The sequence below is a fragment of the Nuphar pumila genome, chromosome 6 (assembly GCF_984573655.1).
Source record: "Nuphar pumila chromosome 6, dmNupPumi1.hap1.1, whole genome shotgun sequence".
Taxonomy (NCBI): domain Eukaryota; kingdom Viridiplantae; phylum Streptophyta; class Magnoliopsida; order Nymphaeales; family Nymphaeaceae; genus Nuphar; species Nuphar pumila.
The window spans coordinates 52745559-52772633 of NC_143254.1; the positions used below are offsets into that span (position 1 = coordinate 52745559).

The following is a 27075-nucleotide window of genomic DNA, read 5'->3' on the forward strand; positions in this document are numbered from 1 at the left end:
CCAGAAAACCATCTTCGCGACAGGGCCCATAACGCACCCTTTTGGTGGAACCACCCACTGTCTTGAAGATAATTACAAAATTGCACCTCCCTTTACTAACACCCATGCTTTATGGATCATTATCTATGTGTTTGGGACGTGATCCGCTCGTCGTGGGTTCGTACATAATCAGATACATTCAAATTGGACCTGGGTTTGGATCCAGAAACAGATGAGAATACGTGGTTAGTCAAGCCGCTTACCAATGTGCAGATGGATTACAGTGGCAAAAGTACGACTGAGGTCCAATCAGATCTGACCCAAATACATATCCATATTTTCGATATATGGACCAAAGGAAATGAGCCTTTTCGGTTTCATTACAGGCTTGGGTCCCCAAGACTCACAGTGCAGTGAATATGTCTGAACTGGATCCAGAAAAGATTCAACCCCAAATTGGTCCCCTAATTAAAAATCAAGTTTCATTATTGGGAAAATATTAGTATAATATAGTTATAAAATTATCCTATATATATATGTGAAAACTAATAAAAAATATGAGAGAAAGTGTATCTATCACGTCAATAAAACAATAAATATCACATCTTTTGGCGAAATACAAGCCTCTCAAAATGTCACAAAATAATGAAAATATCTGGCCATTGTTTAAATCTATTTAAACCAAGCATATCAGACTGAGACCAAGCTTGTATACTTTGCCCTATATGATCCAGGATCTCCTGACCTATCTGACCCATTATCATCCAACCATATTGTGTTAGAGGACAGATTTGATCTAAATCCAAATCCAAAATTTTGAAATGAATCTCAAACTGAGTCTGGATCCCAACTAATTCCACCAAAATATAGTTGACCTCACATTCAGATAAAGTACCGATTTATGAATCTAAAAATACCCTGACGTACTGACTAACCAAACCCAAATAAGATCCCCAAATACAAAGTTATCCCACGAAAACAAAAACACACAAAAAACATCGGGTTTGGATCCAATACCCGATCAATCCGACCCATTTGCACAAGCGAGATGTAATGGCTATTTCGTAATTACTGAGACAGGACGGGGTACCGTTGAAACAAGCACCGAAAAGCAAAAGTTTAGAAAGCTTTTTTGAAGAAAACCCGCCATTTTCCCCTCTGCTTTTTATCTGCTCCGAACCAACTCCCGAATAGTTTATTCGCGCCTTTTAGACAGCGCGAGCGAGCGCGTCGCGTTCGAGAGACACAGCGGCAAAGAACTACCGGCGGCCGGCGGACGGGCGGGCCGGGGAAGATGGTGCTGCGGAAGGTCGGGCGCTACGAGATCGGGCGGACCATCGGCGAGGGAACTTTCGCCAAGGTCAAGTTCGCCCAGAACACCGAGACGGGCGAGAGCGTTGCCATGAAGATCCTCGATCGGGCCACCATCCTCAAGCACAAGATGGTCGATCAGGTTCTCTCCTTTATCTTCCCGCCCCCATCCTCTTTCTTTCCGGCGTTAATCCCGGTGCTGAACGGGAATCGCCGGAAATCGGTTACATCTTTGAGAATTCGGCGGAATTACCGGTGTCAGGGGAGCCGGACCGTAGTTTTCCGGTGCTTCTCTGGTGTTTCTAGCGGTAGATTCCTTTGGTTTTCACTGTTTTCCGCGTAAACACGAGCAGCAGTTTCGACCTTGTTGATTAGGCTTCGCTGGGTTCGGATTTGATCCCGAGTGCGCATTCGTTTAGGTTTCCTGCTTTTTTTTTATTTACAGTGAAAGGTTTCGCAAGAACGGCACTCGCGCATGTGCGATCTCGATCCACGGTTTATGAATAGCATGACGTTCTGTTCCAGTACCGAATTTAGCAATCGCGATTCATCCTGTGTTTGTTCTTTATGCTCACCTTGGGCATCTTCATCGTCGGTTGGTTTCTCGCATGAGAAATTTCTTGTGGCTAAATGTGTTTTTTGTATTTCTTGTAAGTTGAAGTAAATTGGGACGAATAACATAGCTGGAATCAATCAGAGTGGTACTCTCTTGACAAACAAGGGTCTTGGGTTCAAAACTCACCGAATAAAGTAATTATCATACAATTGCTTTAGTTTTCTAACAATATCTGTGTCTGAAAGGGTTGGGCTTGCGCTTGATGCATAAATTTCACCGATTAGCCTTAATAAGTTCTTAGTTTCCTGTTTTCTTTGCTAGATTAAGAGGGAGATTTCTATTATGAAGCTTGTCAGGCATCCTTATGTTGTACGTCTGCACGAGGCATGTAACTATTCTCATCCTTTGAACCTTGTTTATTAGATCCTATACTATTAGTTCTTTCACTAACCTGAAAGTTTCTGTTTTGTAGGTTCTGGCTAGTCGCACCAAAATTTACATAATTTTGGAATACATCACGGGTGGTGAATTATTTGATAAAATAGTAAGGATTTGTCAGTTTCCGCTTGATTGTTTTGTTTTGATAGCTCTCCAAGGCCATTGGAAAGAGTATTTCTCCCATGAGTTTGTGTTGTTGAGAACTGATACCAGTAGAGCTTTTATGCTCTCTAGTCTCTTGCTTATCTGCTGCTAGATGGGTGTAGCTTATACCACTATAGAAGCAGAATTAAATACCTTTTCTTTTTTCACTGTTATTTATATGGCAAAAGATATTTATTACTCTTACTGTGTTCCTGATATTATCAGCCAAACCATTTTAGGCATCAGATTTCATAGCTCTATATTTACCCAATGCAAAAATGCAAGTTTATATTACCACTTTACCAGCTTTGCTAGTTTTGAATCTGAGGTATTTCAATGATACCGTGTGCATTTTCTTCTTTAGGAAGTGTTGTAAAAGGTTCTTTATCCGACCAGTGATATGATTTAACACTATATTGATGAAAGTCTGAATGATTCAGTCCCAGAATTAAGTTTGGGAAGTGAATCATACTTTGTGATGCGTCCTGTACACTAGATAATGGGGACTCAGTTTTTCATTGAAAAGGGCTTTGCCCTATGTCACATAGACATGGCATGTATATGGAACACGGCATAGGAGGTATGTAAAAGTAGGACAATAGGACACAGCCATATATATATATATATATATATAGTCACCTGTATTGTTCAAGGTAATTTCTTAGCAAGGTTTTTTCTCTAATATATTTTCAAAATTTGATTTTTCTTGGGATTTTTTCGGAAGCTTTAAAAATGAAAAAATATAGTAAATAATAAAAAAGACAAGAAATAATAGGTTTTGTAGTATTTTCTTACGATATAAAGAAACTGTTAGAAAAACTTCTAAAATATAAAATAAACACAAAAAGATACTTAAAATATATGAAAAGATGCTTTTTGAAAACCTTGGAAAAATATTGTGATAATATCTCAATATTTTCAATTCTGGCTATATTTTGAAATTCTCAGGAAAATGTCAACTAACTTGAAATACCAATAATGTTGTAGTACTTTCAAAATATCGGCAGTATCAGTGACATTGATTATATATATATATATATATATATATATATGTTTGTATGATTATGTGCAGTGAAAATTCTTAAGTTAATCAATAAAGCATGAATATCATCTTGAGCTTGAACAACAATTCTAAAATAAATAAATAATCCCCTAAAATTTTACATTAAAAAAATTGAATATTAAATCCAAGATGAGAATTGAAATGTAATGTAATCGACGAAAAATTTCAAAAAAAAAAAAACACCCAAGTAAATACATAATAAGCATTCAAGGCCATCACAAGAATAGGCAAGTTAAGGACACGGTTGACCATGTCTTACACAAGTTTGACTGTGTCCATGAAGTGTCTTCGTGTGTTTAGTGTCTTGTAATGTTGACATGGGGTACACATTAAGTGTCCATGTGACATAGGTTTTGACAAAAGTATAGTTGTTTGGTCATCAAATGAGATAGTTGTATGGTTAAGCCCCGCTATCATTGCTGATTGGTCTCGGTTTCAAATCCCCCAGGGGTTATCCATGCCTTTCCTACACAAATAAATAAATACACACACATATCGCTGTTTGGCCAAAATGTTTCTGAGTTTCTTATTTTTATTGTTTATGTACACTGATTCCTCATCCCATGTAGGCCCTTCGTGACCATCTTGAGCAGTTTCTTTACAATCTTTAATTTAGGTTCAGTAATACTTGCTGTATAACTCTATCAAGAAAATGTATCATCCAGAATTAGGAACCTCTGCTACTAACTGTTTCTTATTGATGTATCATGCAAGTACATTCTGCAGTTTTAGCTAACTTGCTTAACTTGAGGTATTTTCATAAATTTCTTTTCGTATTATGGTTGTCATACACCTTTCAAAAAGATATCCTATTCTGAATCATTCTTTATGCAAAGGCAACCACTTTCAAGTTTCACCTGAAACAGTAGAAGAAACCACAATTTTTTTTTTTTTATATTTTCACGGAGAAACCACCTCCAGGATCAGAGACCTAGCTGCGCTAGCTTTTCCTGCCGTACTTACGGTCGTTGTCTTGGCAGCTTAAAACCCTGTGGGCTTACCCCTTGCCCCAGGGAGTCACCATGCTTCGGCTTGCGCAAGGGGTGATGCCCATGGTATTTGAACCTAGACCACCTGCCTAGCAGTCTAGGTCCTATCCCATTATGCCAAACCCCCACATGGGAACAGTGATGCAACACTTTGAGAAATATCTAATATCTGTCAAATGAAAAGGTGGAATATCAGAAGAATTTAGTTTGCAGTCTCAGAGGTCTTTAGCACAATGTTGAAATGTTACTATTTCTATTAGATTGTTGCCTTCATTTATCTCTTAAAAGGATGCTCTGCTTTAAGTCTAAATGAATTATAAATGATTATACATACATACATACACACACACACACACAAAGATATCATCTTTAGTGTATGCCAAGAGCCACAACTTTGTTAAGTTTTATGTTTGTCCTTGAAACTTTGGGCACCATACTCAAGATCCTGTGATAGTAGGAAAGAGAATTTCTGAAGCATAACTTCAAATAGGCCCAACAAAATTTATAGTTGGACACTGGAGCACTAAATGAGGCCCTGAGTGTGGTGGTTGCATTAGTGAATTTCTCCTGTTTTATGTGTTTGGCATCTTGTTCTGTGGTGACTGGTTCCTTATTTTGCTCGTCTTTGCAATGATATACCTGTATAAAAGTGATCCATACAGTATTATTAAATTTATATGGAAAGTACAAACTGGTGATTTTATTCAAATCATGGTGCTGGAAGAACTTCAGATTCTTTATTTCTTAGCTCTATTTGGTTATTGTTGTAACACATTCCATAACATTATGTCTTTATTGATTCTTGTTGATATAGGCTTTGTTTGACTCAGGTTCGTCAGGGGAGACTTAGTGAAAATGAGTCAAGGAGATATTTTCAACAGCTTATTGATGGGGTGGATTATTGCCATAGTAAGGGAGTCTACCACAGAGATTTGAAGGTGTTATAAGGCCGGTATTTTTGATAGATATTGAGTATGCTATGTTGTAAAAGTTGTAACAATCTCTGGTTTCCATGTGCAGCCTGAAAACCTTCTTCTTGATTCTCAAGGGAATCTAAAAATTTCTGATTTCGGCCTCAGTGCATTGCCACCACAGGTATGTTCTCTATGCCTCTTTCTCTAATAATTTTCATCTGCTAATGACAATTTAGACCGAGAATGATAGTTTGCATTCATCTCTAGGGTGTTGACCTCCTTTATACTACTTGTGGGACTCCGAACTATGTATCCCCTGAGGTACTTGCTTTTGAAATTTAGTAACCCATCTCATCATGTTGGTATCATGGTTTGCAAGCATGAGTAGGTTTTCATAGGGGAACATGTGATGGCTATTCATATTTCTTTGAACTATGCTAGATGCACACCTATGATGTACATTGTCCTACTGTGGTTTTAACAGCGACATGGTGACTGCATATATAGAGTCTAAAAGTTGACACACTTTTGTTGCCACGTTCAATGCCAAGGGCATGAAGGAACTAGCATAAACGATGAAGGAATTCCTGAAAATAATCTGCCATACTTCTGCATGTGGCAGCAGAACGTTGCAAGACCAGTACTGTGTGGCCATGCAACCATTTTCATTATGGTTACTAATCGTTAGTCTTTCTTGGGCTTATGGTTTTCGCTTCTTTTGTTGCTTCTATTAATTTTATTGAGTATTATTTTTCGCTATGTTTCACCTTCATTTAGTTACGATGAATTTCACGTTACACAGCTGTATACATATGGATGAACTTACACAACAGCACGAGGTTTATGCTTGTTTTGTATCATTATTTGGGGTATTTCTATCTTTTTCCTTTTGTTGTATTTGTATGTAGAGTTAGTAGATGTTATGTGTAGGAGAAAGATTGATATTTTATGTTTACAAGAGACCAAATGGGTAGGTGAGAAAGCAAAAGTGATAGAACCTTGGGGATATAAGATTTGGTATACAGGAATAAATAGGAATAGGAATGGAGTAGGGATTTTTATGAGTCGTGAGTTTATAGATAATGTAGTTGAGGTCCGTAGGCAGGGTGATAGGATTTTACTTATTAAATTAGTATTAGGTTTGGAGACTATTAATATTATTAGTGTTTATGCACCTCAAGTAGGTTTAGATGATTCCATTAAGCATCAATTTTGGGAAGATTTAGATGAAGTAGTACAAGAGATATCTTATGGAGAAGGGCTTTTCATCGGCGGTGACCTTAATGGGCATGTAGGTATTAGTAGGGATGGATTTGAGAGTATCCATGGAGGCTATGGTATAGGAGAAAGAAACGAAAGTGGAAAAAAGATTTTAGATTTTGGTTTGTCCTATGATATGATCTTAGCAAACACTTGGTTTAGGAAGAGGGAGTCTCACCTAGTAACATTTAAAAGTGAGGTTAATACGAGTCAGATAGATTTTTTCCTACTTAGAAAGAGAGATAGGGGTTGTTGCATCGATTGTAAGGTTATACCAGGAGAAAGTGTAGCTACACAACATAGAGTCTTAATTTTAGATCTTAGAATTAGACAATGCCGTAAAAGGGATAGACATAGGATAGATCCTAGAATTAAGTGGTGGGCACTGAAAGGAGCCAAACAAGGAATGTTTGTAGAGCAGGTTGTTAAGGAAACTGATTGGTGTCTTGAGGAGGATTCAGAATCAATGTGGAATAAGATAGCGGGTGGCATGAGAAAGGTGGCTAAGGAGGTATTGGGTGAGTCTAAAGGCGGTGCACTGCTAGGTAAGGATACATCGTGGTGGAACGAGGATGTCAAATTAGCTATTAAGGTTAAAAGAGAGTGTTATAGAAATCTAAGTAAGAGTCGTGATAATGAGAATTTGGAGAAGTATATGATAGCAAAGAAGAAAGCTAAAAAGTAGTTCGGAACGCGAGGGATAAGGTATATAAGGAGGTTTATGACAAGTTGGATACCAAAGAGGGCGAGAAGGATATTTATAGGCTTGCAAAGATGAGAGATAGGAAATCGAGGGATCTGGGTATGGTTAGATGTATCAAAGATGAAACGCAAAGGGTTTTAGTCAAAGATGAGGAGATTAAGGAGAGACGGAAAGATTATTTTGATAAGCTATTTAATGAAAGTCATGCTCAAGATCTTGGAGACTTGTCCATTCCTTTTCAGGAGATGAATCGTGACTTCATGCGCAAGATTCAAAAGAAAGAAATTGCAGAGGCTTTGAAGAAAATGAAATCAAGAAGGGCAGTTGGCCCGGATGGTATACCTATCGAGGCTTGGAAATGCTTGGGAGAGAAAGGTTTAGAATGATTGACAAATCTTTTTAACAAGATTTGGCGGACAAATAAGATGCCTAATGAGTGGAGAAAGAGTACTTTGGTGCCGTTATATAAGAATAAGGGTGATATACAAGATTGCACAAACTATCGTGGTATAAAACTCATGAGTCATACTATGAAACTTTGGGAGAGGGTGATTGAGTTTAGGTTGAGGAAGGTTGTCATGATATCGGAGAATCAATTTGGTTTTATGCCTGGAAGATCAACTATGGAAGCTATACATCTTCTTAGACAACTTATTGAGAGAAATAGAGAGAGGAACAAAGATTTGCATATGGTTTTTATTGATTTGGAGAAGGCATACGATAGAGTACCTAGGGACGTTCTTTGGTGGACAATGATGAAGAAAGGTGTTTCTCTCAAGTACATTAGTATAATTAAGGATATGTATGAAGGAGTAGTAACCAATGTCCGCACTTGTAGAGGGGCGACAACCAATTTTCCTATAACGGTTGGGTTACATCAAGGATCTGCTTTAAGCCCTTTCCTATTTGCTATAGTGATGGATGAGCTTACGAGATCAATTCAAGAAAATGTGCCGTGGTGTATGTTGTTTGCTGATGATATTGTTTTGATTAATGAGTCTAGAGCTGGGGTTATTGCTAAGTTAGAATTATGGAGACAGACATTGGAAGCACGAGGTTTTAAGTTGAGTAAGAGTAAGACAGAATACATGGAATGTCGGTTTAGTAAGCAACGAAGTAGTGATGAGAGTGTAGTGAAGCTTGGTGAGCAAGAAATACCGGTGGATGATTGTTTCAAATATTTGGGATCTATCATTCAAAAGTATGGAGAAATTGATGGAGATGTAAATCATAGGATAAAGGTTGGGTGGATGAAATGGAAAAGTGCAATTGGAGTATTGTGCGATCGTAGAATGCCATTGCGGTTGAAGGGAAAGTTTTATAGGACGACTATTAGGCCCGCTTTACTATATGGTACAAAATGTTGGGCTGCCAAGAGACATCATATTCAAAAAATGAGTGTAGCTGAGATGCGTATGCTGAGATGGATGCGTGGAAATACAATAAAAGATAAGATTCAGAACGAGGAGATACGTAAGAAGGTAGGCGTTGCACCCATTGAAAATAAGATGAGAGAGAATCGTTTACGGTGGTTTGGACATATTCGGCGAAGGCCTAATGATGCTCCAGTTAGAAGGATGGAGAAATGGAAAAATATATTAGTTAAAAGAGGTCGGGGTAGGCCTAGGAAGACATGGAGGGAGGTGATAGGAAAGGATATGAATGCTTTGAACCTCCCCGAGGACATGGCATTGGATAGAAATGATTGGAGGAGAAGGATTCATGTGGAAGACACAAAATGATTTTCTTTTTTGGTTCATATTGCCGACCCCAATTGTTTTGGGATGAAGGCGTAGTAGTAGTTGTTGTTGTTGTATTTGTATGTTTCTTGATCTGCACTTAATCAGGGTTGATAAACTTCAACCACTCTGCTGTCCGGCAATGAGAAGTTGTGTATCATCCGAAAAGTTAGTCATTGAAGACATCATTCCTTGATATCTTAATCTTTCCTGTTTTGATATCATAACACCTGAGACCTTTATAATTATCAGCATACCCGAAAAATCTGCAGAGACATGCTTTATTTTCAAATTTATTTCTTTGTGTACTATCCACATGTATATAACATATGCATCCAAAAGACCGCAAGTCAGCATAATTCGGATGACTTCCAAACAAAACAAAGAATGCCAATTTATTTTAGAGAACTTTCATGGCTAATCTGTTTATAACATGAACCACTGTATGAAATGCCTCTGTCTAGAGTTTGATGAAGATATTGTTAAAATAATATATATGTCTTTAATTTCTCCTTTTGAGTCAGGGCTATTTTGGTCTTTTTCTTTTGTAATAAACTCTGTCAACTAGGGACAACCTTTTTTTATTTCTTTCTTTTTGTCTTTTAACCAAAGGCTAGGGAGGACTAAAGAGTTGTTGGAGCTACCCAACGGTCATATTTATGACCGTTGGGAGCTCCAACGACTCTTTGGAGCTCCCAACGACCTCCCCTTTTAATGTGGTCTTGTGTATAAATAGGGGTTAAACCCCATTAGTTCTTTAATGCTTGTGTTAAGCATTTGATCAATAAAGGCTTATATTTTTCACATTCTTGTGTATTTCTTTTTGCCTTTTTGACTTTTGTATTATCCCATAGTGGACATGTGCATGTGCACTTGTATGATTGTGATCTTGTAAGCCCTTAGTGGCTAGTGTTTCGTGCTTCCGCATATTTCATTACATGGCATCAGAGCCATAGTGCTCTTGGATTTGTGAAAAGTTGCCATCAAGTGATCGTGTTCATGACAAAATTTCCTAAATAACCTTGCTCTCCTCTCCATTCCATTCTCTTCCTCTTCCTCTCTCTCTCACATAATGAAGACCAAAATCGACCTCTCATTCAAGCTCAATGAAAAAAACTACATGATGTGGGTATTCGTCATGAAAAACAATCTCAAAGAAAAAAAACTTTGGGGGTATGTGATGGGTACTATCCCCGAACCCAACTCAAGCTCACAAAAATTGAAGGAGAAGGCTTTAGAGGGAGATGCTCGTGCCAAGGCCCTTGTGGATCATCATAATGAAGTAGAAGATTGGGAGAGCAACCATGCAAAAATTCTTGCATGGTTCATGAACAATGTCGAGCATAAGGTATCTACAAACATTGCTAAATTTCGAAAAGCGAATGAAGCTTGGTTTTTTACGAAGGGTACGTATAGTAAAAAACACTTGGTGGAGGGTCCCAAACATTAGAATGAATAATTCAAAGGGTTTCAAAGCTCTTTTATTATAAAAATTAAATGGAAGTACACGACTCTTACATACTTGACAACTTGAACAAATATAATTATCAGTCTCTTGACTCAACAGACTTGGGTAACACATTACTAGAAACCAATCTCTCAATAGAAACACGACTGCCATGACCTAATCAACTATGCCAAACATTTGGCTTATTTGACTTGGATAAACTAAAGACACATGTAGAAGAGGATGATGCCAACTTCAAATTTGACTCTGACCAAGCAAAAGTAGCCAAAGGATCTTTCTTAAAGATGTACATATCCCCACCACTATCCTTCAACAAACCATAGTTGGCAAACTCGTGACTTGGATCTGGATCACTCGATCATTGACTCGTAAGTCAACAGGTTGACTTAGTAACTTGGATAAGTTAGGACATGAGTTTTTTAGTGTTAAAGCCGGATTTGCCAGTCGAGAAAGAGAGAGAAAAGCGATTCAGGAAGTGGAAGCAGGAAGCGAGGCACTTCTAAAATTTTAGGAAGTGGGAAGCGCATGATGACTTAGAAGCGAACCAAAAGAGAAGAGGGAAGTGGCCTAGGATTTGAGTGGGAAGCGAATAGGAATTGAGTTTTATCGATATTGGAAAAAAAAAACATGTTAAAGGCTCCAAATTTGTTATGATATTGAGAAGCGAGTGAGAAGCAAAATGGGAACCACACTTCCCATTTAAAGGGGTCGTTTCCCTGCATGTTTCAAAAGCGATGCGTTTCTTGCTTTCAAAACACATTTTGGGGAAGTGCGCTTCTCTAAGTCCTATAGCGTTTCTGGTAAACCTGATTAAGACAGAAAAAATCAAACTCAAAACTGTATAATCACTAAATTTACTACATAACATCAATGACTAAGCTTTATAAGTATTCAACTATACATAATTGTTGATATTAGTGTTAAAAATTTGGAGCCTCTACTGAGTTTGGCAGGCAGGGGTAAAGCCATCTGCCTCCTCCTTTGTGCTAACGGGTAGGGGCTTGGCCCCTGCCTCTTTGCTCTTCGCCTTGCCTCCCTCGTTGCCTTCATTAGGCAGGGGTTCAACCCCCTGCCTTCCCGTTGTTTGCTGACAGCAGGTCAGCAGCGGCTCGCAGCCCCTGCTTATTTCACGTTTAGCAGGTTTGCAGGAGCACAATGCCCCTGCCTCTGCTTCTTTCATGTCAGGATAGCGGCAACGCCCCTGTCGTCTCTACCTTTCTGATTGAGATAACATGTTGACGTCTTGCTTTTGCATCTCGTATGACGGATTTCGCTCGCACCCTGCGACCCGACCCGTTAATCGCTTACATCTGCAAATGCCAACAAGCTCACAACTCTCCAAGGTAGGGGAAGATTGTATGGAGGACTTGTATAATTGAATTGAGTTCAATTAACTAAAAAGGATAATTAAATAAATATATATGCATATAAATATTTATACGAGTACGCATTTAACTTAAGGACACGGTTTCACGATCATTGTCCTTTACTTTCTGTCATGTTTTTACTTTGCCGTCGCGCTTTGTGCCCAGACTCCTGTTTTTGCAAATGTTTCGTTATTGCCTTGCCATTGCAGATAACGCTCAAGTTTTCGCTCATTGCATGTTCTACAAAGGGCATCCTCGTGGAGGATGCAAGAGGCATTTACCACTCTCCCTCTTGCGACAAGAGTTAAGTCAGGAGCTTAACGATATATCATTGTCTAAGGAGAGAGATCCCTAGCAGGGATCCTGGCTTTTCGAGTGAGCAGTTCTGCAAAGTAGACTTGAGAATTTAGGGAGCTGCGCAAAGCATCAAAGACTGCTCAAATCGAAGTATTTGGAAAGATGTGATTGACTGGTTCTGTTCGTCTATCTGACATATTTGAGCGAACTTTTTAGCGGGGGTTCTGTTGAGAAACCCGTATCCCGTCTATCGAGGCTAATATCGAGTCATGCGGGGCATGTAGATACCACGATAGCGGATGAGATTTTAGAAATTGCATACCAAATGTTGGTACACGCTGTTGGTTGTTTCAAAAGATAAATAATATCAAAAGAAAAGTTTGAGAAACATTATATCTTTGTGAAACACTTTTGTTGAGGCTTCTATTGAGGAACTACACCCCTTTTATCTTAGAGTACTTGTAGTCGTGCACTACACGCTAGTACTGCGATGATCAGATAAGAGGGTCGTGTGACCTCGAGCTGTGCTAAATGCACAATGCTGTAAACACATAAAAATGGGATCGCCTTCACATGTAAGATGCTCATTTGGTCAAAAGACCAGAGCATATAGAATGAATCGTCAGTTAATTTACCCCTGACGTACTCATTTGCTTCTTCTAATCTGTCAAGGGAGAGGACAAAGCGATGCACACTCCAATGGACAAGTTGTTAATAACTACCCCACGGGCAAAGATCTAGCCTTTCCAGTCATTGCAGTTAAGGGAATGGACTACCTGGCATTATCCTAGGTGGTAGATCCCATGGACTTCTGTAGAAGTTGGATGCATCCGTTGCCAAGTACCTGCCTTGGGGGAATCCTCTCTCGGCTAAAGCTGTCCCCTTAGGAGCGAACTCAACTAACTATTCAGGTTATTAAAAATACATAGAATAACAGACGTCCGAACTAGTCTTAGTTGTTTCTACGGTTTGTCTGCGCGTACCCGCATGCCAGTAATATCGAAACATAAAGTCTATTCACACTGGTTGATGGGTCATGAGACTTGCTTGTTGCGTGGTAGTTCATAGCTTATGATCAAATGAATCGTCATGCTGCATTTTGATAGTTGCACTGCTTACTTGCTTTGAACTGCTTACTTATTTTTAACTGCTTACCTATTTAACTGCATATTTGTTTTAAACTGCTTAGCATGCTGAATTAAATGTACTTAATTCAGTTTCCTGTAGTCTCTCTTGTGCACCTACTAGCTTTTCGCGAAACTAACCCATTTTATGGGTACATGTGATGATTAGGTACACCACAGGCGATGCCGTGATTGCAAGATGACTTCAAGACTTCCTTTTCCTGCTCTTAGCTCGCGTCCTCGATGTTTTTGGGTTTTGTAACGGATTTTCCTTGGGATATCCGAATTTTGTACTATTTGGGAACTTCTTTTAATGAAAGTGGCTTTTCCAAGTGTTTTGCAAGTAACATTGATTGTGAGTTTTGGTTCTTTTAGCTAACGACCCAAAGTTGTCAGCTTGTCTTTCTGAATTTGACAAAAGAATAGTATTCCGCTGATTTTATAAACAAACACTGAAAGGAAAGAGATTTTTTCTACTCTCTTGCCTGTTTTCTGAAAGGTTCGCAAGTTTGAAATTTTGGGGCGTTACACTTGAAGTAGTACGAGGCTACTAACGAGGCGTCAGTGGTTCTCTTACATGGGACAAAGATATCCATCTTGAAAAATTGGTCAATCACAACTAGGATGGAATCAAAACGACGCGAAGTTCTGGGAAGACCCACAATAAAATCCATGGAAACATGTTCGCAAGGCCGCTCAGGGATGGGCATTGGAGTATATAAACCACTATTCTGATGTCGACCCTTGGACACTTGACACATTCGACAACTTTGGACAAACTTGACAACATCTTTGCACATTTTAGGCCAAAAGTATCGTTCATCTAGCAGTGCGAACGTCTTATCATGCCCAAAATGCCCAACTAGTCCCCCTTCATATAACTCAGAAATAAATTGGAGTCTAAGAGAGAATGCAAGCACACATAACTTGTTACCTCAAAAGAGGTAACCGTTGTGTATACTAAATCATGGGTCAACTATGCTATCAGGGAAGGGGCACCCTTCCCAGACCTGCTAGAAATCAGGGTCCGTCGGGTACAACTCTTTGCACTGCTCGAACCCAATGACCTGCACTGACGTAGTCATCAAAAGGCTATTATTCCTGCTAAGTGCGTCAACTACCTTGTTCAGAGTACCTAATTGATGGCGAATAGTGAAAGTGTACTCTTGCAAGAAACTGACCCACTTGGCATGACGAGCACTCAACTTCTTTTGACTATTCAAAGACTTCAATGCCTCATGATCCGTTTACAAGACAAACTCTTTATAAATAAGATAATGCCTTCAATAACGAAGGGCTTGTACCACGGCATAAAACTCAACATCATAAGTGGAATACTGGCACCTGGCTTGAGTAAGCTTTTCACTAAAGAAAGCAATGGGCCTGCGGTTCTGACTCAGGACCGCACCAATTCTTACTTTAGAGGCATCACACTCAACCTCAAAGACTGCGCTAAAAGCAGGAAGGGCTAAGACGGGGCACTAGTCATTTTCTCTTTTATGAGCGTGAAGGCCTTTCCGCAGCAGACGTCTAATGAAAACTAGTACCCTTTAGGCACTCCCTGATAGGGGCCATGAGGGTGCTGAAGTTTCTCACAAAACGAGGGTAGAAAGTGGCTAACCCGTGGAAACTACGGATCTCTCTTATAGTCTTTGGGGTAGGTCATTCTACAATCGCACGGACTTTGGCGGGATTCGCCTTAACTCTATCATTTTCTCTTTTGAACCATGCCATCTTGTATGGTTGGGACAATTTCTCCGTTTTCAGGTTCAGGTTGGACACGACACTTTAGGACACCATGTTCTCACATGCCCCAGTATCAATTATAACATCACATGCATGCCCCTCACAATTGCAACGAGTTCTAAAAATGTTATTCCGCAACCATTTTGCAGGGGTCGACTCTCGGGGTGCGGTCAACACATGACGGATAGACAATAAATTTTCGACGTTGCCGTCAAACTTTATGACTTCCCTCTCGTCATCCCCTTCAACCAACGATTCACCCTCACTCTCAGACGCTGACTCAACAATTCCCCCTATGAAACAGGCATTCTTGTTCACGGTGAGGCACTTGGATGCAACATGTCCTAACTTCTAACACCTAAAACAACGAATGATACTCATTAGGCTTGGCCTTGGATCTGGTATGGCATGCGGGTCCAGACTGGTCAGACTTGCTAGGGTCTGCTCTTGGGATATACTTGGAGTCTTCCTTCATAGGGGTGCTCGCTCCCCTGGTTGGGAAACTCGACTTGGGTCGACTGGACTGGTCACCACGGGAGGTCCTATATTCCTGCCTCATTTTCAAATTTTCCTCCACATTCATGGCATAATTGTTTGCCTGATCCAATGACTCGACTGTGACACAACTGAAATCATCAGAAATAGCAGGACGAAGATCAGAAATATACCTCGTGACTTGCTGGCGGGTGGTCTCCTCGATCTGCACTCGTAGGGATAGACGATGAAACTCAGCAGTGTACTCCGCCATAGTACGAGTGCCTTGTCGCAGGGTCATGTACTCCTTGTAGGCTCTCTCAACGTGGTCTGACAACACGAACTTTGACTGCATCAATCACTGCATCTCCTCCCATGTCTATATGCGCTTTAGTCTCTGCTGCTCCCTCGACCTCTGCAGCTCAACCCACCATGTCTGCGCTAGGCCTCTCATCCGAGTGGACGCTAGCGAGACACGACGGTGCTCAACGACAGTGTGGTAGTCAAAGAAAAACTGTACGACATAGGCCCTGTCGAAGAACTGCTCCGCATTGAATCGCCGTGCGAACTCCGGAAGGTCTAGCTTCACCCCGTAGGTGGAGGGGTGCTCAGGTGCTCTCTGCTGATGAGTCTCCACCATTCCTGCAGGATACTCGTTCCAGAAAGCGTCATTATCCAACACTGCTTCATCACCATCTTCACGGTACTGTTCGCCTGGAGGCTGGTGTTGACGAACTCCCATGATGTGTGGTCGGCGCTCAGGTCGCGTCGGTTCCTGCTGAATCTGCATGGCGGCTGCTGGAACCTGCCTCGGTCTGGCTCGGTCGTGGGTGGGAACCATCTGTGGCCGACGTTGTGGCACCAACATGACAGGAGGTCCTACTAAAGGTGGAGGGCTGGTCGGGTCTCGGGCTCTAGGTGGGTAGGAACGGGATAATATGGGTTTGGGTTAGGGTAGAGGTAGTGGGTCAGGTATGGTACTGGGTTCTGGATCGGGGACATGCTAACAAATTGGGTCTAGTATGGGTATTGGGCTTGGTTGGTGTAGTATTGGGATGATTCACTCGATTGGATATGGATCGGGTCAAGTCCTACACTATTCGTCGGACCCAGAATGAGGTAGGTGGGATCATGGATCACATTGTGGTGTGAGAAGGTCTGGTTTGAACTCGATCCTTGATCCGTAGCAAGATGAGTTTGGTTTTGACCCGGCTCAAATTAAAATTGGAGCTCCGTCCGGGTCCGATATAAGTTTGGGTCGGTAGGGGATCTGAATTGGGGTTCAAAATTAATAGGTTGGATCTGGTTCGGGGTGACCCGCGAACCGGACCCAACTGGGTAGGTCGGGTAATAGGGTTCGAGGCCCAGACCCGCTCCCTGGGACCCAAAGGATGGTCCCCGGGATCCGGGTCCGTGCCCTGATAGTACCGGTTTCTTGCCGGACCCGGTCGGGTTCAGTCCGACCCACAAGGGTCCACACCCTCCTGCCCACTGGTGGGCTGCGATCGACCCACCCTGCACGCGCGGTGGGAGGGTTGCTAGGTCAGCCTCGACCCGGGCTGACGCTGTCGCGCTGGTCACCTGGCCCAGCGTCACGCCCGAGCCCTACAGGCCATGGCTGGCCTGCAGTCCCTTGGTCGTGGCTCGAGGCCAGGCCTGTGCACCCAGGTCGGTGTTAGGAGGCCCTTCAATGGCTCCCTGGTTCGGTTGGAGGGCTTCGGCCACCCGAGTGGCAGTCACGCTAGGGTTCTGAAACGGTAATACCTGCTGGATCGTCACGCGACCGGCGTCTCGGCACATGCCTGCCTCAGTACCATTCGGTTGCATAGCAAGTTGACTGGGGTTCGGGTGGACTTGTTCGAGTTCCATCGCAGCCGTGGGGTCTGCAGTCTCACCGCCCAATCTGACACTCGTCTTCTCGATGACCATGATCTGATCCTTAAGTCCATCCAGTCGTTTCGATATGCCGACGGCATCCTTGCTTACGCGTAGCATGTTTTCTGGAGCTTGGTCATCATGTCGATCATCCGCATCATCGGATCTTTGTTGCCGGTTTCCTCCCGCTCTTTTTCGCTCGTAGGATCGTTCCTTGCTTTTTGCGTCATGCTGTTGACAAAGGAGGAAGGCTGGGCTCTGATACCACTTTGATGCAGCAAGGTATCAACCTTCATATACACTTGAATGCTGGAAAGAAGAGCACGACTCTACGTCGTGCGACGTACAGAAAAATTCTAATGAATAACCACCAAAAACAATGGTATAGGTGTGAAAATCTCTACAAAAAGAGATTGTGTGTAACACCACAATACAAGAAATACAAAGAGTGCACAAAGGCACAAAGGAGAACACTCACAAGTGCACGGATACACATGCACAAAAGCATGAAACAAAATGAACTTCAATTCATAAGTTCCCAAGAGGGGCTTTACAAAAGCATTGATATTGCATATGCTCTCACAAAAAAAGATATGTTTACAAGGGCCACTAAGGCCTATTTATAATGCAAAAAGAAGCCATAGGGTACAACTCAATATGACTGTTGGAGCTGCACCCAACGATCACATTTGTGACTGTTGGGGCAACTCCGAGCTGTCCCTTTCACAACAGTCAAAAAGAAAAAAAGTGTAAAAAGAAAAAGGTGTAAAAGGCAAAAGTAAATAAAAAAAAGAAAAAGTAAAAATGGGCCCATTAGGGTGGATGACACCTATTGAGTAAAAAGACTGAAATACCCCTGATGGGTATTTCAATTTACAGTTAAAAGAGACATAATATTTTAACAATAGGTTCTTTTTATTTCAATGAAAGTTCAATCTGAACAATGGGATCAATCTTAATGAAAAGGGAAAATAAATAACGACAATGCAACAGGAGCAAGAATCAAATAGCAAAGCTGCTGAAAGGGCAAACAGAAAAAAAATAAACAAATAGATCGGTAATCTCCAATTATCTCCCTCTCCCCTCACGCAACCCTAAAATTGGGTATTAATAGGGCGTGACTGGATCTGGGCCTCAGTCCAGTCCTTGGACCCGAGGCAACTCATTGTTGCTGATGGATCGGGGTGCTATCAATGTGCGGTGCTGCCTCCATCCTTGGCTCGCCTTGAGTAAGTGCGTAGGGGCACCACGTCCTTGCATCGGGGCACCGGGCTCGTGATCGTATCCATTATCTGGGTCCGATCGTCTATCCCATTGGTGCTGAGATCCTTGGACACGCCCGGGTCACTCGGTGTAGACCGGACCCGGTCCTGCTCTGCAACACCTTTTTTTTTTTCGGCAGGGGTCGATGCCTTTGCCCCTGTATTTATTTCCGGCAGGGGTCGATGCCCCTGCCCCTCTTTAGAATCCGGTAGGGGCCAGCCCCTGCCCCTCTTTTTAAAAAAAAAGCCGACAGGGGCCATCGGTCCTTGCCCCCTCTTTTATAGATCAGATCCTACCTCGTCCCTTTTCAAAAAAAAAAATGGTAGGGGGCCATCGGCCCCTGCCCGGTTCTTTTTCAAAGTCGGCGGGGACCTTTGGCCCCTACTTGTATTTTTGAGAGGTCGAGTCTTCTCCCAGCTCTCTGTTCCTCGTTTCCTAGATTGCTAATCTTCACACATTTGCAGTTGCGCAACGGAGCCCGTTCGCACCTCATGACCCGAACCGACAATCACTTATGCTCGCAGACGTCTTCTTTCTCGCGATACCACGAGGAAGGGAAAGTTGCACAAGGACTTAAATAATTGAATCGAGCTTAAATAATTAAAGATCGAAAGGACTTAATTATATATTTATATACATATACGTATATAAGTATGCTTTTAATTCAAGGACGCAATTTCGCGATCCTTGTCTTTTGCTTTCGCATTTCCTGTTTTTTGTTGCCGCTGCGCTTTGCACCCAGGCTTTTGCTTTCACATTTACTAATTTCTGTCTTTTACTCAAGGACGTGGTTTCGCGATCCTTGTCCTTTGCTTTCGCATTTCTTGCTTCCTTTTGCCGCAGGGCTTTGAGCCCAGGCTTTTGTTTTCGCATTTACTGTTTTGTCTTTTGCTCAAGGATGCAGTTTCGCGATCCTTGTCCTTTGCTTTCACATTTTCTGTTTTTGTCATTTTCCTTTGCTGTCGTGCTTCGCGCCCAGGCTCTTGCTTTTCGCATTACTGTCTTTTATTTATCACCTTGCCATCACACGTGTTTTCCCTGTTGCATTCTTCACGTAGAATTCCATGGCTATGACCTCACAGAATGTGCTTCGGCCTCCACCACTCTCGCTCTCGCAACCGTGGTGAATTTGAGGCTTAAACGCCACAACCTCGAAGTTAATTGGGTCCTTTGCGAGGTTCCCAGTTCTTCGATTACGCAGTTCTGCCGGTAAAATTTGAGCCCCCTTTTGAGTGATGCGCTATTGCATCTAAGCCTCCCCGACTCAGCGTATTCGGGAGTACCTTTTCTACTAGTTCGTATACTCGATATGTTTCAGGAAATCCTTGATCGGGGGGGCAAGATCAAGTTGATCGGCAGGGGTTCTTTTGCGAAACTCGTTTACCGAGACTAGTGTCGAGACTTGCGTAGCTTGCAGACACTGCATTATTGGATGCGAGATTCAAGAATATCGCATGCCATATGTAGGTAAGTTGTTGATCGTTTTGAAAGATTTAGAATGTTAAAATAAGTTTTTGAAGCATTATATCTTTGCGAAACACACTGCTGAGGCTCTTATTAAGGACCTATATCCCTTTCCTCGTAGCATACTCTTGGACATGCGAGGCATGTTAGTACTACGACGATTGGAGGAGATGGTCTTATGACCTCGATTAGTGCTTTGTGCACATTGCTGAAAACGCATAAAATGGGATCGCCTTTACGGACGAGATGCTCATTTGGTCAAATGACCAGAGCATATAGAATGAGTCGTTAGTTAATTTACCCTTGACAGACTCATTCGCTTCTTGTAGTCTATCAAGGGAGAGGACGGATCGGTACACACACTCTAATGGACAGGTTAACAACCACCCATGGGCAAAGTTCTGGTTTTTTCAGTCATTGGAGTTAGGGGATGTGACTATCAAACATTATCTTAGGTGGTAGATCACATAGACTTCTGCAGAAGTAGGATGCATCCGTTGCCACTTTCTAGCTTTTGGGGAATCCTTTCTCGGTTGAAAGCCGTCTCCTTTGGAGCGGACTCAACTGGCTATTCGGGTTATTCAAAATACATGGAATAGCAGACGCCCAAACTAGTCTCAGTTGTTTTTACATTTCGCGTCTGCGCGTACCGCAGGCCCGCTAATATCGAAACTTAAATTAACCTGTTCACACTTGATAAATTGTGTTGTGTTAATTTTAGCACAAGACTTACTAGTTGTTCAATAGTTTTAAGCTTACTACCTGATTATGATCATTCCTGCATATTCTTGCTAGTTCTTCACCTCATATTTATAATGTCTAGGTTAGTCTCAGTTATTTAACTGCTTATTTACTATTTGCTTCATTAATTATTTATGCCGTATTCAGTTCTTTCTGTTCATGGGCTCACCTACTAGTTTTTCGCGAAACTAACCCATTTCATCGCTATATGTGATGAATAGGTAAATAACAGGCGATGACGCGACTGCGAGATGGCCTCAGGATCCACTGTTTTTGCTCGTAGTTCTCCTGAATATGTTGGGTTTTTGTTACGGTTTTCCTAGAGGAATCCGAATTTTGTACAAACTTGACACTTTCTTTTAATAGAAGAAATGGTTTCTTAAGTATAATCGCAGATCCTCCATGGTAAATCTTTGTTTTCTCGTTAACGTGCCCAAAGTTTTCAAACTTGCCCTTTTTCTTTTAAAGAAATCATTTCCGCTGATTTTAGAAATAAACTCTGTAAAGAAAAGAAAATTTTCAACTATTTCAAAAGGTTTATAAAGTTCAATATTTTGGGGCATTATAACTTGATATCAGGCAGAATGAAACAATGGTTCTTAGTCATCGAGCATCCGCATTGCGATGTGAGTAAATTAATTTCTTATTTTGTGTTTTTACTGTGCTATTAGACTAAAGCATACCTTACATGGGTATTTGGAGTTTTCTTGCTTAAAGAATATGGACCCTTCGGACAGTGCGAAATTGGGACGAAGAAGAAGCACACGGAGAATGCGTTGTCGCTCAGTCAGGGGCCCTATGGTGGAAAGACAAGGTCGTCTGACTACTTGGTCAGAATACTGGACAAACAGACCGCCCCCACCCACCTTCACTGATTTTTGGGGCTTTACGTTTCCAGATGCTTACCCGACACTGCTAGCCACGACTTGGGCAGCAATGCACTTTCGAGAGGATGGTTGAGTACCATCTGAGGCAGAGTCTCCCTGGCAAGACCAGATGGAGTGTGTTTTCTGTGGCAAAGAAGGGCACACAATGAGTAACTGTCAGCTCAAGGAATCATACGACAAAAATGCGTCTGCAACACAAGACCTGGAAGACAACTTCCTCAGTCCAGGGTGCTATAGTACTGCCCGAGACTGATGAGCTACTACCTCCCTCGGAAGGCCTTCCGGGCAATGTTTCGCCTACTTACACGCCTTCACTTGACTCTTCATACTACACCTCAGCTTCACCAGCCTCAGACTCGTCGCTGTACATACCGGATTCTCCAATGTACACTCCGGCTTCGCCGCCTTATGCGCTGAATGCCTCGCCGCATTACACCCCTACGACCCCTCTTCATGGACAAGGAGCCCCGAATGAAGACTTGCATCCTTCTCTCCCTCTGCGCGTGATAAGGTGCACTTGTAACACAAGAGAGTACTTGAAAAAGTACTCTCGCTGTCCCTAAAAAGGGGATAGAACTCGTTGGTTTTTGTACCTAAAGTTTGCTTGTTCTTTTGCTTTTTGCAAGTATCTTCCTTGTACCAGCACTGCTGGGTTTTTGTAATCTTTAATACACGGATATACGATAATATCTTGGGCACTTCTCTTTTTCTCTAATTCTGACTTATGTAACATTTGGTCATTTTAAGGATGGTTCGAGGTTCGAACGAAGGTTCGTCTGACGAATGGTCAGATCAGCAGGGATTCGTCATGGATTCCCTAGGCGCCTTGGCTGGCGTTATTCGAAGTCAAGTGTGCAATCAAGCACCTACCCCAGAACCAAGCCATCATACGACAATATCGTATGAAAAATTCTTGAAGCTCAATCCTTCGATCTTCGCAGGCAAGCCCCACCCAGATATGGCTGAAAACTGGGTTTTGGAAGTGGAACGAGTATTTCAAGTTTTGTCAGTCCCAAACGATAAGAAGACACTTTATGAGACTTTCAGACTAAAGGATGATGCCCGTCACTGGTGGGACACGACCCGGGACATGCAGTTCCCGACAACTTCGATTATCCCTTGGGAGACCTTCAGAAGGGTTTTCTTGGGGAACTACTGTCCTCCTCATGCGAGGGAGAAGAAAAAGGTGGAGTTTTTAGAACTCTGCCAAGGCACATCAAGTTTCGCGGATTACATCGCCAAATTCCAGAAGTTGGAGCGATATTGCTCCAACTTATTCGAAGATGATCGCGAGCGGGCGAAGAATTTCGTTCGCGGATTGAAAGGACTCCGACCAAGGGTTCTTACCAGCATGCCATCAACCCTCTTCGCAGTCGTTGCTGTAGCCACTCTTTTGAGTGAGGACTGGGAGCGCTCCAAGAGCACCCAAAGCAAGAAGCCACCTGCTACGAGTGGCGATCAAAAGAAAAATTCCTCTGGTGGCCAAGTCAAGCAATCACCCTTTTTCGTAAAGAAGGAGAAAGGAAGCAATATCCTCTTTCAAAACGTCAACGGTCGAAGGACAACCCTCCCGCCAGACAGCAGGCAGGTGATGTCTGCTCCAAATGCGAACGATCTCACCCTGGACAGGCATGCCCTCTTGTTACAGGCGGATGCCTGTATTGTAGCAAAATGGGTCACTTCGCACGCGAGTGCCGCAAGAAGGCGACCGACGACCTCAGACGAAATGGCGGAGCACCTCTGCTCCCCTGACCACCACTACGGCCGCGACAACAACATTCCTACCAGTCGCAGCAGCCACAGTCCAGCGGCCAGAAGAAGGCGCCAGGACGCATCTATGCCGCCACGATCGAACAACTGACCAAAGGCGAGCTCGGGCAAGGTACCATCTTGATTGCTAACCAAGCAACTTTCGTACTCTTTGATTTGCAGTGTCACTCATTCTTTTATTTCTGTAAAATTTGCTGAACTCTTGCACATACTTGTAAGTTCGTTGAATAATGCCCTGGACGTGTACAACCCGATTGGGGAAAACACGGTTTATGCTACCTACGTGACAGAGTTGGACGTAGTTTTGGCGGACCAACATCTGCCTGCCTGTACAATCCTGTTTAATATGACCGAATTTGATGTCATCTTAGGCATGGTTTTGTTGCACAAATATCACACAAAGGTCTTTTGCCATGATGGTAAAATCGTTTTGTCTCCACTAGGATTGCCTAAGGTAGTTTTCAAATCCGCAAAGCCTCTCCGTGTGAGCCGAATTATTTCATCGCTAAAGGCGCATAACTACTTAAGGAAGGGATGCACTGGCTTCTTGGTTAGTGTCGTCCAGTCTGAACCAATGCGAGTCCTTATCAGAGATCTGGACGTGGTTCGTGAGTTTTTAGATGTTTTCCCAGAGGAGTTGCGAGGACTTCTCCTGCCCCGAGAGGTAGAATTCAATATTAAATTGCTACCGAGTATCACGTTTATTTCCAAAGCACCCTACAGGATGGCGCCAACCGAGCTCGAGGAGCTCAAGAAGCAGTTACAGGAGTTAATGGATCAGAGATTCATTCGCTCCAGTGTTTCGCCCTAGGGAGCGCCTGTTTTATTCGTTAAAAAGGATGGATCGTTGCGGTTGTGCATCGACTATCGAATGCTCAACCAGGCCACAATAAAGAATAAATATCCGTTGCCACGTATCGAGGATCTGTTCGACCGACTGTAGAAGGCTAAGATCGACCTTAGATCTGGGTACCATTAACTTAGAATTAAGGGATATGATATCTCCAAGATGGCCTTTCGGACCAGATACGGGCACTACGAGTTTGCCGTCATGCCCTTCAGACTCACCAACATGCCCGCAACTTTCATGGATCTCATGAATCGTGTGCTCAAGCCATTTTTGGACACCTTCGTAATAGTATTCATCAACGACATCTTGGTTTATTCCGAAAGTCGGGAGCAACATCGCGAACATTTGGGCATCATCTTAGAAACCTTGCGAAGGGAACACCTGTTTGCTATGTTCTCCAAATGTGAGTTTTGGCTCGAGGAGATTATGTTCCTTGGACACGTAATTTCTAAGGAGTGTCCGTAGACCTCGCTAAGGTAGAGGCTGTACTGAACTAACAGTAACCGAAGAATGTTCGTGACATCCAGAGTTTTCTTGGATTAGCTGGATATTACCGAAGGTTTATCCAGGACTTTTCTAAGAGCTCTCTACCTATGACAAAGTTGTTGAAAAAAGATGCAAAGTTTGTATGGGATGATAAGTGCGAGAAAAGTTTTCAGATGCTGAAGGAGCAACTCACCACTGCTCTTATCTTAGCCTTACCTTCGTGTCAAGGCGGTTTTGTGCACTGACGCTTCTGGGACAGGCTTAGGTTGTGTCCTAATGCAAAACAACAAAGTGATCGCCTATGCCTCGCATCAAGTTAAAGTTCATGAGAAGAATTATCCGACTCATGATTTGGAGTTGGCAGCGATAGTCTTCGCATTGAAGATATGGCGACACTACTTATATGGAGAACAATTCAAGGTTTTTACAGATCACAAGAGTCTCAAGTACTTATTCTCGCAAAAAGAGTTGAATATGAGACAATGACGTTGGTTAGAATTTCTCAAGGATTACGACTTCACCCTTTCTTACCACCCAGGAAAGGCGAACGTGGTGGCTGACGCCCTCAGCCGCAAGACTTTTGGTGTTTCGATCAATCTGTTATACGTTGGATGAAAGCTGATTGAAGATTTGGTTTCATGGGAACCGTTTGCAATCACGCAAAGTTCAATCAGTTTGTCCAACCTAGTAGCTCAACCCGAGCTACTAGCTAGGATCGTTGTCAGACAAAAGACGAATGCGCGTTACGAGAAGCTGAAGGCTCAAGCGTTGTTGGCCGATACCCCCTTCCATCTGAAAGAAGAAGGAAGTGTATTGGCTTAAGGATCGCCTCTGGGTTTCAGACAATCCAGTTTTGAGAGAGGAAATACTCGCAGAGGCTCACAAGTCAAGATACACGATTCACCCAGGAGGCACAAAGATGTTCAAGGATTTGCAACGGAAATACTGGTGGAGTGGAATGAAGCGAGACATATCCGAGTACATTTCAAAGTGTTTGACCTGCCAGCAAATCAAGATCGAACACCAAAGGCCAGGCGGAGTAATGCAGCAGATGAAAATCCTACAATAGAAATGGGAGGATATCACTATGGACTTTATAGTTGGTTTGCCAAGGATGCGGAAGAAACATAATGCTATTTGGGTGATCGTCGATAGACTCACCAAGACGGCTCATTTCCTTCCCATTCGCCTCAGTCAGTCACTAGACAGTTTGGCGTACCTTTATGTCAAGGAAATTGTGAGACTACACGGTGTTCCAGTCTCGATTATTTCTGACCGCGACCCGAGATTCACTTCGAGATTTTGGGGACAACTTCAATTGGCTTTAGGTACGAAGTTGAAGTTCAGCACTGCCTTCCACCCTCAGACTGACGAGCAGTCTGAACACACCATCTAGACCCTGGAGGACATGTTGCAGGCTTGCATGATAGACTGGAAGGGAGAATGAGATTTTCATACCAGACTTGTGGAATTCACGTATAATAACAGTTATCATGCTAGCATCAGGATGGCTCCTTACGAGGCCTTGTACGAGAGACCTTGCCGATCACCAATTTATTGGGACGAGGTTGGTAAGCGAAAGCTTGATTCGCCGATAGTGCTCCAACTCTACACTCAACAAGTACAGATGATTAGAGAGCGTCTCTATTTTGCCCAAAGTCGGTAAAAGTGTTACGCTGATCAGCGTCGTCGAGAACTCACCTTCTCGACTGAGGACATAGTTTTTATAAAAGTATCTCCGACGAAGAGAGTTTTTCGGTTTGGAAAAAAGGGAAAGCTAAGCCCTATATTTGTCAGACCTTTCGAGATCTTGGATCGGATTGATGAAGCAGCTTACCGTGTGACTTTACCTCCTCAATACACTCAGATCCATAATGTTTTCCACGTATCCATGTTGAGGAGATATGTTCACGACCCATCACACCTCATTAGTTACGATGATGTGGACATTCAGAAGGATTTGACTTTCGAGGAAAGACTAGTCGAGATCGTTGATCGTCGAGATCAAGTGCTTAGATCAAAGACGATATCTCTTATAAAGGTGTGTTTGAAGCACCATGGGATAGAAGAATGTATTTGAGAGCCTGATTCTGATATAAGGGAAAAATACCCTGACTTGTACTTTGAGCAATGAATTTAATTAAATTTCGAGGACGAAATGATTTTA

The 27075-nt window shown here is 42.5% G+C and overlaps 1 protein-coding gene across 4 annotated transcripts in view; it reads left to right on the plus strand.

The window, feature by feature from the left end:
* The first annotated feature begins 1178 nt into the window (after positions 1-1178).
* Positions 1179-27075, plus strand: part of LOC149834857 (CBL-interacting serine/threonine-protein kinase 8-like) — an 84321-nt gene continuing 58424 nt past the window's right edge. For 3 of the 4 annotated variants that reach the window (XM_090010329.1, XM_090010332.1, XM_090010331.1), the window contains exons 1-6: positions 1179-1432; positions 2168-2230; positions 2319-2390; positions 5311-5418; positions 5501-5575; positions 5662-5715. In XM_090010329.1, coding sequence (XP_089866455.1) covers positions 1274-1432; positions 2168-2230; positions 2319-2390; positions 5311-5418; positions 5501-5575; positions 5662-5715 — 531 coding nt within the window. In that variant the 5' untranslated portion in view covers positions 1179-1273. The remainder of the gene's footprint in view (positions 1433-2167; positions 2231-2318; positions 2391-5310; positions 5419-5500; positions 5576-5661; positions 5716-27075) is intronic. The other variant, XM_090010330.1, reaches the window with a different exon arrangement.